The sequence below is a fragment of the Anopheles darlingi genome, chromosome 3 (assembly GCF_943734745.1).
Source record: "Anopheles darlingi chromosome 3, idAnoDarlMG_H_01, whole genome shotgun sequence".
NCBI lineage: Eukaryota > Metazoa > Arthropoda > Insecta > Diptera > Culicidae > Anopheles > Anopheles darlingi.
The window spans coordinates 14,593,967-14,606,759 of record NC_064875.1 but is presented as its reverse complement, the minus strand read 5'-3'; the positions used below and the strand labels follow the sequence as shown (position 1 = coordinate 14,606,759).

Sequence of the window (12,793 nt, the reverse complement as noted above, 5' to 3'; positions counted from 1 at the left end):
CGTGGTGCTCCAGCAACATACCAAAGAGCGGATGCGCTCCATGATTTGCCCACAACGCAACGGCGCAAGAGGCGATCGTGAAGACGTCACAAGCCAGACAGTGCATATCAGAGAGAAACCAACGAGGGGGAAAAGTGCTCAACAGCGAACACCGGTAAGTGATTTTGATAAAAGATGAAATCGCCTGCATCATCGCCAACACTTTCAACCACGAAGTCCCGGACCCCGGAAGATGCAAATTTCAATCCATTTCCTGCTGCTATTGGCCCGGGTTGGGTGACCGTACCGAACGAACATCCAAAACCACCTCCAGCATCCAGGAAAATCAGTTTATTAGCGTATTAATGTGCCACAGAAATAGGACAAACAATAGTTTGTAATATTGGCCCCACATGTGTCCACCATCCGGTTGACTCCTTCAAGAAGTTCCGTGAGAGCAACACCGATCGTTGCGACTCCGTTTTTAATGCTGCGTCAGCAACGCGTTGCACTGGAACGAAGTTTAGAGAATTGAGTCAATTGAATGATTGATCCGCCGAAAGTCAAAAGCCAACAGAACAATCCCAAAGCAGATGTCAAGCATCGTCTCTCGATGCAGCACGATGACCAGAGAGCATTGTCCGGGTCAGGCAGGCTGATCGAATAACTCTCTCCCTCTCTCTCTTACCGTACACCCTTTTACCCTTCTGCAGCATTGGTTAATGAGGTAGTACAGTTCGAGAGGGGCCACGATATGTTGGCCCCGGTGCGGGTCAATTGAATTGATTGATTTATCGGAAGCAAAATGAAAATTAATCGACCAAAGGGGGTGAGATGGGGAGTCCGCCACCATCTCCCGGGAGGGGCCGGATTTCTCTGCAGAGTCACCACCACTACCACCACCACCACGCATCATACCGTTTATGATCTCGCGACTTTAGGGCTAACGCGAGCTCCAATGCTACCGCGCGCGCATACCGGTCAATTGAGGGGAGAGAGGGGGAGGGAGGTGATGTTGACCGCGTGCCCGGCCGTGCGAGCCCAACAGCAACAACGGGTAGACCTACCCCTTGTAGGTGATGGCGGATCGAGAGCATCCGAATGAAACAGACCGTGACATGACCAGATGCCGAGGACTATGGAGAAAGCACTTTTACGATCGGTTACGACTAGACCCCCGGCAGTATCTCTACTCATGTCATGTTGAGTGTATACGGGATCGCCGCGACTGACTAATTGGCTCATCGCAAAGCCACCGAATGCTAACCCTTGGGCGGTCACAGTAAAAAAAAAGCCTATCACTACACTACGGCCCCCTTTTCGATGATGTCAAAGATCGTGAACGAAAGGTTTTCGATTGGATTTCATCGAATTCGAATCATTACCGGCGCCATCTGTGGTGCAGAGTCTCCAGTGGCTTTCCGGCGATGCGGCGACAGCTGTGTGGTTTGTGTTTGTCCTTTGGTGCTTCTTCTTCTTCTACTCGATCCCCTCATCGCTAGGACACCCTCATTGCCCCTCATTGGATGATGGTCGGCGGATAGCCGTTGACGATCAATCAGAAGGCCGTCTCTGAAGACCGTTCTCCTTGTGACAACAAGGCAGGCGTGGAGGGTGGTGTGTGTCTGCACCTCCGACGCGCCCTCTCTCCTTTCTTCGAAACGGAAGCCAATGCCGGTCCGTCCCCCCCCGGTAGCGCAATAAACTCATAAACTCAAACATTAATCGGACCCGAACCCGCACTATCCACTCCGCCTGAGTGTGTGCATGCGGGCGCATTAGAGGCGGAACAGGAGGAAAGCCTCCTGTCCTGCCTGAGGTCTTCAGTCTGCGCTGCGCTGGAGAGTCCTAATCGAGTGCGCCGCCGCATTCCACGGCTAATTTGAATAATTATCTCAGTTATTGCCAGTTATCTTTACGACACATCGAGCGGCGTTACGAACTGCCGCGCTGGTCCCTGCTGCCTGCAGGCAGGAATGATTTCTCCCAACAATTTCCTGCACACACACACAAAAGCTGGCTCTTTTGGAACTGAAGAGTTTTTTCACCTAAAATTTCCAAGCTGGTGAAGTATAAATTGCATTTCAATATAACATAATTTCGTTTCAAATACCCAGCATTGTACGACTCGGTTGGAAGAGGTGCCCATCAGAGAATTGCGACTAAGTGCGATTACCTCGCAAGTGTAGTATTCAGGTTCAAGCCTGAAACTTATTATTGTATATATCAAGTTATCAAACTTGCCGAGAAGAATTATTCAAATCTTCGAAGCTCATATAGATCTCAACGAACATCGAGCAGAAGACATTAGAGAAACTGTCAAACAGGCAAAGAGCTTTCCACAACTTCCCAATACTGTTACATCGCACAATGTCATATTTGGTTCATTAGCTGCGCAATTAGTACCCCCAAAGGAGCTTGATGCACCATCAAAAGCTATCATTAAGGCAGAGAAGCATAATTCAATTTGCCTCGCCTTGATTTCATTTCCAACATTTGCTACCAACCCCAGAAACACATGCGTTTGAAGCGTTCCTATGATGTTCCCGCATATGATATTTTGGTCCCGCTTTCAACCCACCGAGAAACGGACAAAGAAGCGATCGTTGATGAGTTTCCAGATTTTCAACAGTGTATCGCGTGCTTTTTCTCTCTCTCATATCTCAATACGTTGGTCTAGATAACAACCCGATCTTATGGATGTTTAAGTAGAACCCAAACACATTCTCCCGGCCAACTCTTTCCGGGGTCCGATTGATAGCACGCAACAATTTTGTCGCTCTGACGCGTTACGGCCTTACACCCAATGGCTGGTCGACAGCCTCTAAACGCATTGCCACTTGTGAATGGCTCTATTCTCGGCTCACCCTGGAGAACGACGTGTGTAAGCCGTGGTGGTGTCTCTGTTTTATCGTTACCCAGCAGCTATCTGGTAACATGTGCCGTTGCGCGTGTATGCTGCTGCTTGCGCACCCTTCAATCGTAGTTCTTTCGCCTAAATCACAAGTCGCAGGAGGCATCCACTTGAGAATCGCGGTACAAAACCCCTCCCCCGGAATGGTTCAACGAAAGCAGATAGACCATAACACGCGATGAGTCTGTCGTTGTCGGTCGGATAGGCATTGACACTTGTGGCATCGGACGTTATCGGGCGTCGGGCGGCAGCAGGTCTGGCGGTCTAATTGGGTGCTTACGAACCGAGCGAAACATGACCGATATCTCTGTGTGGGGTGATGACTCGCTGTTTTATGGCATCGCCATTATTATGTCCAGGTTCTTCCACGGGGATAACGACGCCCCGTTCGTCGATATCCGGAAAACAGGAGGGAAATATTTCACTCGACGATAGCCGTTTACACGTTCTGTGCCGCACCTTGTAATACGGCTTGTCGTCGGTCGCCGCATAATGACACCATGGGCGTCCAGTCAACGAGGCGTCTATCGGGGCGGGGAATTAGATTTCGCGGAGGCGTCAATCCAAAGCGCCTGCAGGACAAACGAAAGTTGGTCATAATTCCTGAGAACTCAAGTTCGGTTGGTGCCTTGTCTTAGATAGATGCAGCGCGACCGAAGGAGCACCGAATTCAATGCTTCACTTGAAGACCTGCTTCCCGATTCTGTTGTTCTCCGCCAAATAGTTTTAGTCATAAAACTCCCGCATATCGGGCGGGGCTGTAGTCCATCGATTATGACGCAAGTGTCTCTTGAAGTCTAGACTCCGATATCCAAGAACCTGTTATTGGCTGTAGCAGACCGAACACACGATGCGTAGATTGAATAGCCAGAGTCGCCCTCTCGTCAAGCGTTTGTCAGGCGACTCTAGACAACAACACGGAATCGCCTGCCGTTGTTGAATCAATAACAGTATTTTATATGCTCGAGCAAACTTCCGACATTAGCCATCAATGCCCGAGTGGTAGTCTTCTTTATCGGGAAGGCAATAACCACTACCACTCAGCGCGTTTGGGTTTGCTTTGGGCCTTCAGACGATAATCGAGGCGTTCGTTGTTGATTTATGCTGTCTCGGAACTTTGGAATTCGCGTACTTTATCGCCTAAACATAGAAATAACACGAATCCGTCGATTCTGATAAATACATTTCCAGGTACTTGCATACAGAATTCTGTGTAGGCTTCACATGGACATCCAGTAAAACAAAGATTGAAGAAAGTCTGGAAGGACCTGTAACTAAAGAATTCAAACTTCTAGACCCCTGTACCCCTTTTACCCCTGTAACTCTACATATCAGGTGCATTGTAGGAAGTAATGTGCCTGGTGGACTGACGACATAGAGACATGTAGGTAGTCCATCCGAAAACCCCCAGACAAACCAGAATTCGAAGCACCAGACAACGATACCTGCCCCGGTTGTTACCGATGTCCAACGTCTGTCTGTCTGTCGGTCTGCCTCGCTCACCTTCTTTTCAGGTCGCGACAAACGGCGAAAAAGGTAGCTGCGGTGCCGGCTTGTGGACGAGATGCTTTTGTTAAAACCCTTACCCTACCCAAACTCAAGGACGTCTGAGAAACCAGACGAAGATGCGCTAAGCGGAATCGGTGGAATTCGGAGACGCGCGATGAGGTAAACAAAGACACGGGCGATTGGGTCGGTGTCGCTCGCACAGAAACGAGCGACTCATCGAGAACCATAAAACCGCGACGGCGGGATGACAATGTTCTACCTTGTCAAGGTCGTTACCTAATTCTGCCTCCTGTCGGTCGCCTGTTGTCTGGCCGTCAAAAGCGGGTCGGACGCAGCGCAGCGGTTGGGTATGGGAATGCTCGTGCAGACGATACCTCACCAGATCATGTGCTCCGGGGTTCAATCTTCCAAACTCTACGATCCGGAATTCCGAGGTCGATCGGAGTAGGTCAGCAGAGCCACGCAAGCACCATAGGCACAGGAGTCGTGGAAAACCGCGTACGGTGCGCACAGTGCACAGCGGCCACCAAAAAATGAAGCTTTCCCTTTTTTCATGCTCTGATAACGAGGAAAAACATGAAGCATAAATATGTGTTGGGTCGGATGGGATCGAAAGAGAGAAAGAAAGAGAGAAAGAGCGGAACAGACCACAGACAGCATTCGGTGAAATTGAAGCCGATCGCCGTAGATTGAAGATCCTCTCTCCTCCTCTACGCACTATACGCCCGTGCCGCGTTCCGTGGCAGAGTCGATGCCGAAGACTTTTCTTTCCATGTTTTTTCCACCCCGTGTCTGGGGGAATTTAGGGGGTTTTGAAGAGGAGAAATTGAAACCAACACGACGCCTCCAGTAGACATACACCGCAAAGGTGTAGCAACAAAGGCATGGCGATAAAGGAGCGGCTTTCCTTCCTCTTCTGGCCCTGATGACCGCGCCCAGATCTGCTTCATTAGGAAGACACGAGTTTAGACGCGAGCTATGTCATGGAGATATACCTAGATATACCTATAAGGAATGCAAACAGCAGCGGTAGTAACGCGCAACATCGATAAGGGCCATGACTTCGTCCACACTTCAAAAAGCCTTAGAAAGTCGAAATTTAATTCGGAGAGTTCTTTGTCCGTTATGCATATCATCTACTGTGAACAGTGCGTGTGCTTGTAGCGCAGACTAAGACTTTTTCAACGATAATATTATCTCTAGCCAGCCCAACATCCTCGTCGCAATGCTCTGTGACTTGTGGTGCTGCAGGTCAGGTCTCGGCGACAAAACCAAAGCTGCAGCGCAGATGTTTCTTCGCCACACATGGTAGTGTTCTAGGTGCATGACCAGCGAACGAGAGAACAAGAAAAAGTATCTTCGCTCCTCAAGCCAACCCCATGCCAGAGCATGCCATGCTTGGGCGTTCTGCAGTTCGAAGGGTTCCTCTTTTTATGATTTAGCTGCTCCCATTCCCAGTGTTAAACAAAACAAAGAAAACAAAATGAAGAAAATTGTTGGCTGCGATGAGGTGCAGAAGAGGGAAGAAGACGAAGAAGAAGACACAAAGCGCGCTTGAAGCCCATCCACAGGCGAGCGATTTGGTTGGAAATTTGCAGAACCGGAGAGCGGAGAATCGCTCGCATCATCCAGCATCCCGAACATAGCAAGCGAGCGGCGAAGAAGAACGCTGCATCTCCAAGCTATGCTGCTGCTGGATGCTGCTGCTTCTGCTACCATCACCAACACTAACACACACACAGGAGATGCTGCGTCTCGCTTGCTCCTAGAAGTCCTGATCCTGTCGCCTCTATCCTCTCTCTCTCACACACGCATGCACGCACGCACACTGACGCAAAACATCAGTGCAAATGTGTGTGAGTGCAAATCGCGATCCGCGCCACCGCCGTCGCCGATCCCCTCGAGGCCCTTATGCGCGAGGGCGTTTTGGGTTTCGCGTGGGATGTCTCGCATTTTCCTCTCTCTCTCTCTCTCGGGAGAGCGAGAGAAAAAGAAAGAAGAAGCACCGTGCAAGTCGCGATGTGTCCGGGGATTTCATTTTGAAATCATACCGATCCCTGGGACACGGGGTTAGGGGGTGGTGGTGAGGTGATCGGACTGATTGATGTGGCAGACATGTTGACAAAGGACCGGGACCGCCCGATTGGTGGCGCAGGGCCGCAGGGAAGAGAGAAAGAGAGACACGAACACACGCACATACACACTTACCTCATACTTGAGCCCGGCCAGACGCAGCCAGGTCTCCACCTTGAGACAGAACGGCGAAATCGAGGGCAGCATCGGGGTGCGGGTGAACTGGTACAGGTAGACGACATCCTTCTCGAAGTTCGCCTTGTGCACCGTGGGTTTCACTTCCTTCTCCTTCTTGGCCGGAGTGGCCGCCCCAGCGGCGTCCGAGCTGGTGGCCGCTTCGCCACCCTCACCGGCGGCGGCGACCGCATCACCACCTTCGCCTGCCCCGGCCGGCTTTTCATCACCACCGCTGGCCGCCTTCTTATCATCACCGCCGGCCGCAGCATCGGTGGCCGCTGGCTTTTCCGCCGTAGCTGCGGGGGCCGCTGCTGTAGCGGTGGCCGCGGCGGCAGCCGCCGGTTGTTCAACCTTCTCCTCGCTGACGACCGCAGCGACCGGCTTGTTCTCGACTTCCGTGGCCATTTTGATGTTGCTGCTGCTTGATTGTTCCTTGGTTAAAGGAGGAGCACACTGGGGTTCACACACGCGCACGCACTTCTCGTTCGTAGTGGTGGTCACACTAAAGGTACCGCCTGCTCCTTGTCACTTCCGGACGGTGACGGGACAAAGCTCACTGCCTGGGGGTTGGTGGGTGGGTTGAGCGCGCGCGCTAGCACTTTATGCGGGAGCGAAAATGGGCGACCGAGAGCGAGATCTTTTCCTCGGCGACAACGACGGGAGATATCGTAAGAACACACTCGCAAGCAAGTAAGCACGCACGCACGAACGCAGCCGCGAATAAAATGCACGTACAAAATATATATTATGTATGTATCTGTAGGTAGGAAGGTAATTCCTCCTTCGCTCGAAACACGCTCGAAGAAATTCCTGCAAGTTTACGGAGAGAAAGAAGAAGAGAGTGAGAGAAAAAAAGAGAAAGAGATTAATATGCGAGCGAGATTATAAGATTCTTGAGGAAACCCAAGCATCCAAGTGCACTGATACGCTGAGGAAAGGGCGTTTTGGCTCCGGGTTGCGGTTTCTGGACGCCAGCGCCCCCCCCTCTACTGATCGGTCTTGTCCCACATCCACAACGGTTAACAATTTTTGCTTTCTTTTTAACAAACTAGGACGACGGATAACCAGTGCGATCATCGACCTAAACCCATCCTGGTCTGACTACACGAATCACTTTCAAATAATGCGATTAGCAGTAGCATAAAGATGATGATGAAATGGAACTCTTTGTTTCCATATGCCAAGTCCATTCCAGCTTTTGCACTACTCAATAAGCGCACACTTTTGCACCATTCGATTAATTTTGTTAAGATCCCAGTGCCCTACGCTTTTCCGATCGTCCCAGACCGAGTTTGGATTGGAAGTAGCGAGCACAACGGAAAAATGATCGAATCCACGGACACCACACACACGCGAAAAGCAAAGCCAGCGGGACCGGAGTTTTGCTTGCTTGGACGTGTCCTCGTTTAACAGACTGCTGGAGGATCAGAGTTCGGTTTGTTGGTCGCTTCGGGAGCTGGTGCTTCAAATGGCCCGCAACGCAACAATGGCCGCGGAAGGAAGGAGGAGTGGCGGCGCGGTGGTGCGCGTCGCTAGGACCGCGCTAGGAAGAGGGACGCCACCAACCGTCACAACCGGATCAACGCCCGCAACGCGCGCCCTCTTCTGTCGAGCCACCAAATCACGGGTTTTTCTCCGGCAAAGTTTCAAACTCGTTTTCCACGGGGGGAGCAGCGCATCAGTTCTTTGGGGCGGCACCAGTAAGATATCTTCCTTTTAAACTCCCACACACTTTCACACATACACACACACACACACACACCTTTTGAATGCGAACAAAGCGCGTGGCTGCTGCTGCTGCTGTTTCCTCGAACTTTTCGCTCCGAAATCCAAAATGAATCTGAATGAATGAATGAGTATCTGATCAGAGCTTGCCGCTGCATCTCGGTCCTTTCATTCATCCAGACAGCGCGCTCACACACACTGCTAAGCATATTGTTCGGCGTCGCCTTCTAGGGTCGCAACGGAACGGAATAAACGGCCAACGGGGCCGGGTAGCTGTTGAAATGGGGGAATGGGGGAACAGGAAATATAAAAAAATCTCATTTTTCTACAATCCTGCAGCGGTTGCGTTGGCCAGGGCATTCGCAGAAACAATCGAGTTTGGCCATTTAAATCGCCAACGCTTGTAGTGGAAGTATTGGGAGGGGGTGCAGAAAGTACCGAGACGGGGCAACGTTGCCTAGCAACGGTTAGGGCGCGGCATAACCTCTCACAAACACCTTTACAACCGAGGTGCTTTTAATAGACCAAGCTGGCCCGATCGAAAATTATTTTTTCCAACGATAATTTGGGATTCCTTTTTGTGGTTTCGAGTAACAAATTCACTTTAACAAAACAAAAGAACTACCACAATTGTATTTTTTTCACCAACTTGGAAAAAATATTTGCGAAAGAAGGCCAAAGTGAAGGCCCTTGAACACAGGATGAAAAATTTTCGTCGTCTAATTTTTTTCTTTTTCGGTATTCTAAACTTATGACTAAACTTTTAACGGTGTTCTAAACTGTTTTATTCAATGATTATGCGTAGAAAAATTTATGAAAGATCACAAGCGAACAAAAAATGCTTCCCATAAAGAGGCTACAGTGTACGACGGAAGTTTGTGGGCTGTGCTGCGGCATGGACTCTTTGATGATTCCCGCACCTCCTTCCGAACATCCTGGTACGGATAGAGGAAAATTTATTTAAATTCGATCAATTAAACTGACCTAGAGTGTTTCTATGTTCCTAATCGATTTTCAATCGTAGAATTACCAGCACCCTTATGATTAGGGTGCGGGCTTGCACTCCGGCGCTAGAGCAGCCCGTATCGCTTCCGATCACGCCCCGATATGATGAGTAAAATAATTTAATTGCCAGCCTAATCATTCCCACGGCTCGAAATTCCTTTCAGCAGTTAATGGGTCTAATAATGCACCAGCATATGTACCGACGAAGGTCGCAAGATGCATTGTATGTGGTTTGGACCGTTAGCGCCAATATGGAGCAGCCCGTAGAACACGTGGACAAATACTACTCATCAGGTCCGAAAATCAAAAGCTAAAACACCTCGCTAGATTGGGGAGAACGATTCATATAAAACCAGCAGGACCGAATAATGTTGCCGACGCGATTGTGGAACGAGAAGGATTTCGCTAGTATAACATTCCATCGTTTCGATGACTCATCAAGATTCGCAGTACAGATAAGGCCGTTATTGCATTGTTTCGGTGATCCAGCGAAGAGGCCACTCGCTGGTAATGCGATGCATTTGAATTTTTCCCTTTTTTCCTATTAATCAACCTGCGGCCGTTCATCCTGCGTCATTGCGAGTAGATGATGCACTCGCTTTGGAACGCGTATCAATGGCATCTGGCGAGACCTGGAAGGTTGATAAAAAAAAAAACGGAAGGGTTGGATGTTTTATGTTTCTTTATTCATTGCCATGGCAAAACCGCCAATCTCTGTGTAGTCATCAGGTAGACTGGTTCCTTCGGGGTCGATGCTGCGTACAATTGATGCCATGTTTGCTAGGATGTGTTTTTGGTCGTGTCAGTACTTAGCTGCATATATAGCATCTAATCCTACCCTATGGGTTTCGCGATCAATTTCACTTGCAAGCTTGCGTGCTCCTGTCTGCGCCTTGTTACCACTATGAGTGTTAATAATTTAATGAAAAATAGTGCTAATCTCTCATGTTGCGTTAAACGTTTCTGTTGCGCTCGAGTGTGGAGTGTAGTTTATTGGTTTTGTTTCGCATTTACTTGTGTTTATGTTAACGTGGGGCTGTGTCTCTTGGCATGATCGCCTTACGCCTTATATATCTAACGTGTGCCACACAATGCCAGCAAACATGCTGCGTGTTTCTTTGCTCGTCCTTCGTGATTGATTCGAAAGCTCTCATATGTGTAGTGTGGGTGTGACTGTTGTGGCTAAATTTGTTGATTTTTTTGTATGTTTATTTATGTTTTATCCTGCTTACGTGAGGATTTTCTTAACTGAATTATCCTTGCAACATGTAACATTCAGTTCAAACATTGTACCAGAAACATAAATATGTGCTTTGAGCATTAGTCACTACGCGAAAGGTAAAAGAAACGAGAAACCCATGCTGCTCCAATAGAATTCCCCTTCTTACCAGCATCCTATTGCAATTCTAAACCTAACTGTAAGTTAGGGAGCACACAACCAGACACATCTTCAAATTGTTGGACACCAAACGAGAAGAACCGACAACAAATAGAACGTTCACTCATAGAAGGCATTATTCTTATCTCAGTAAGGGTCGCCGCTTTAACTGACCTTGAATTGGGACAGTTTGTCTCTGTGCAGTACGTGGTACCGCCTTATTCTTGCTTTGCTGTTGCTTGTGCTTACAATATCCTTATCCCCTAGAGGTTACTATTCTAGCTTGGCTAACAGAAATCATTATCGTTATATTAAATAAAACAAAGTGTAGCTAAAGGACACCTGCAATGAAACATTTGAGCAGCTTCCACAGGAGCGTGGACTTTCGATGCTAGGATATTGATTTTGCCGAGCGATTGGACCATTCTGTAGATTTACGCAATGGAGATGCGTACACTTGCAATCGTTTTCATTTCGTGAATGAAATGCAAAACAGGAAACACTGGAAACCATAACGTGTATTATCGTGCATGTGCTGAAGCATAGCTAAGCGGTGGACACGAAACGGAAGCCGATTATCAAGAACAAGGAACATTAGGCCTTTAGAGAGCCACAAGCCAGTATATTAGTTCTCCTTTCTAGCAGTCCCAGCATTGATCGATACCTCAAGGGCTTTTCTTTGCCTTAGTCGCATTTGTCGGCCGCAACCAATGGAAACCGAACGATACGCATTTGATTGCCGTAATCACAAATCACTGATCCACCAGCCGGCAGCATGATCTTTGGACAGAGTTGCATGTTAGAGCAGTCTAGCTTAACCTCACGGACCACCTCGCCACTGCGGGCATCCCACACAACCAGGGCACCTGAGAAAGGAAGGGGAAAACTATGAAGCCCTACTGACTTGGTCCGCACCCGACGGATACTGCTTACCAGGTTTGCCAGTTACCAGCAGGGAGGGTGTTAGCATGATCAACGCGGAGTACGCATGGCTAACGGTGATCGTACTCAGTGGGTGTCCCTGAAACCGATCCCACACCCGTATCCGCTCGTCCAGACCTAGTGATATTACATAGCTGGGCGATCCGGAAAGAGCCACGATCGAATCATCATGAGCCTGGATTTTGTACATACAGGCACCTGCCGAAGGAGTACATCAAATACAGGAGGTTAATATCATTATTATTGCAGACCGTAGTACTCGTTCACTGGGCTTACCCGTCGTCAATTCCCAAACGCATAGCAAACCATCCTGCGAACCCGAACCCGCCATCCCCGACTGCCACTGGTCGATAAACAGGCATGTGATGGGTCCACAGTGTCCGTGTAATGTGTACAGCAGCTGATGGTTGTCAACGCGGAACACCTTTAACGTGTGATCCTGGCTACCGGTCATGGCGATGTTGCCGGCGACCTCGAGGCAGGTAACGGGCTGCTGATGACCCTGCTGCTGGAACTCCAGTATGCAGCGCAGTTCCTCCGAGGCCGAAGCAGCCGAACCGCCCGGATTGCTGCCTGTCGTTGATGACGATTGGAAGGAACTTAGACTACCGGCCGATCCCGTTCGCATATGTGCTGAGGAAGGGAAACAATGGGACAATGTTAAGCTAACAATTCATTTCACTTTCAATGGATGGCCATGGGAGGGGTACATACTGCGCCGATAGGTGGACGTGAAACCCCAATCAATTTGACGTCCCTGCGTGTACGTTTCGAGCCGGAAGAAATCTATCCGACCGCTCAGCCTAGCCGCTATGACGCGATCCCCGGTTAGCTTGATGCCGGTGACTCCATTGTTGTGAGTGGTTTCTGACTCGTAAATACACTAAAAAGAAAGGAAATATTGTAGCCGTTACCATAACGATTGTCAGTGCCAACTGGCGCTATTACCACCAACCTTAAAGCTGCCAGTCGTGCCCTCCCAAAACTCTAGCCGACCATCGGCACACCCGATCACGATGAGATTGTCGAGAAAGTCCAAACACCAGATCGGAGATACGCGGTGGTGCTTCTGCGGTGGGCTTACCGTTCCC

General features: G+C 49.3%; 2 protein-coding genes across 7 annotated transcripts in view; both read right to left on the bottom strand.

Moving 5' to 3' along the window:
* The window catches only part of LOC125954072 (failed axon connections), a 38,237-nt gene extending 29,748 nt beyond the window's left edge, over window positions 1-8,489 (bottom strand). For both annotated transcript variants that reach the window (XM_049684067.1, XM_049684068.1), the window contains exons 1-2: window positions 8,415-8,489; window positions 6,611-7,462 (exon numbers count right to left, since the gene is read on the bottom strand). In XM_049684067.1, the coding sequence (XP_049540024.1) occupies window positions 6,611-7,057 (447 nt within the window). In that variant the 5' untranslated portion in view covers window positions 7,058-7,462; window positions 8,415-8,489. The remainder of the gene's footprint in view (window positions 1-6,610; window positions 7,463-8,414) is intronic.
* Window positions 8,490-10,049: 1,560 nt separating this feature from the next.
* Window positions 10,050-12,793, bottom strand: part of LOC125954055 (sterol regulatory element-binding protein cleavage-activating protein) — a 9,710-nt gene continuing 6,966 nt past the window's right edge. For all 5 annotated transcript variants that reach the window (XM_049684037.1, XM_049684038.1, XM_049684036.1 and 2 more), the window contains 5 exons: window positions 12,658-12,793; window positions 12,417-12,585; window positions 11,979-12,335; window positions 11,694-11,900; window positions 10,050-11,626 (listed from right to left, as the gene is read on the bottom strand). The exon at window positions 12,658-12,793 is cut by the window's right edge and continues 2,789 nt beyond it. In XM_049684037.1, the coding sequence (XP_049539994.1) occupies window positions 11,445-11,626; window positions 11,694-11,900; window positions 11,979-12,335; window positions 12,417-12,585; window positions 12,658-12,793 (1,051 nt within the window). In that variant the 3' untranslated portion in view covers window positions 10,050-11,444. The remainder of the gene's footprint in view (window positions 11,627-11,693; window positions 11,901-11,978; window positions 12,336-12,416; window positions 12,586-12,657) is intronic.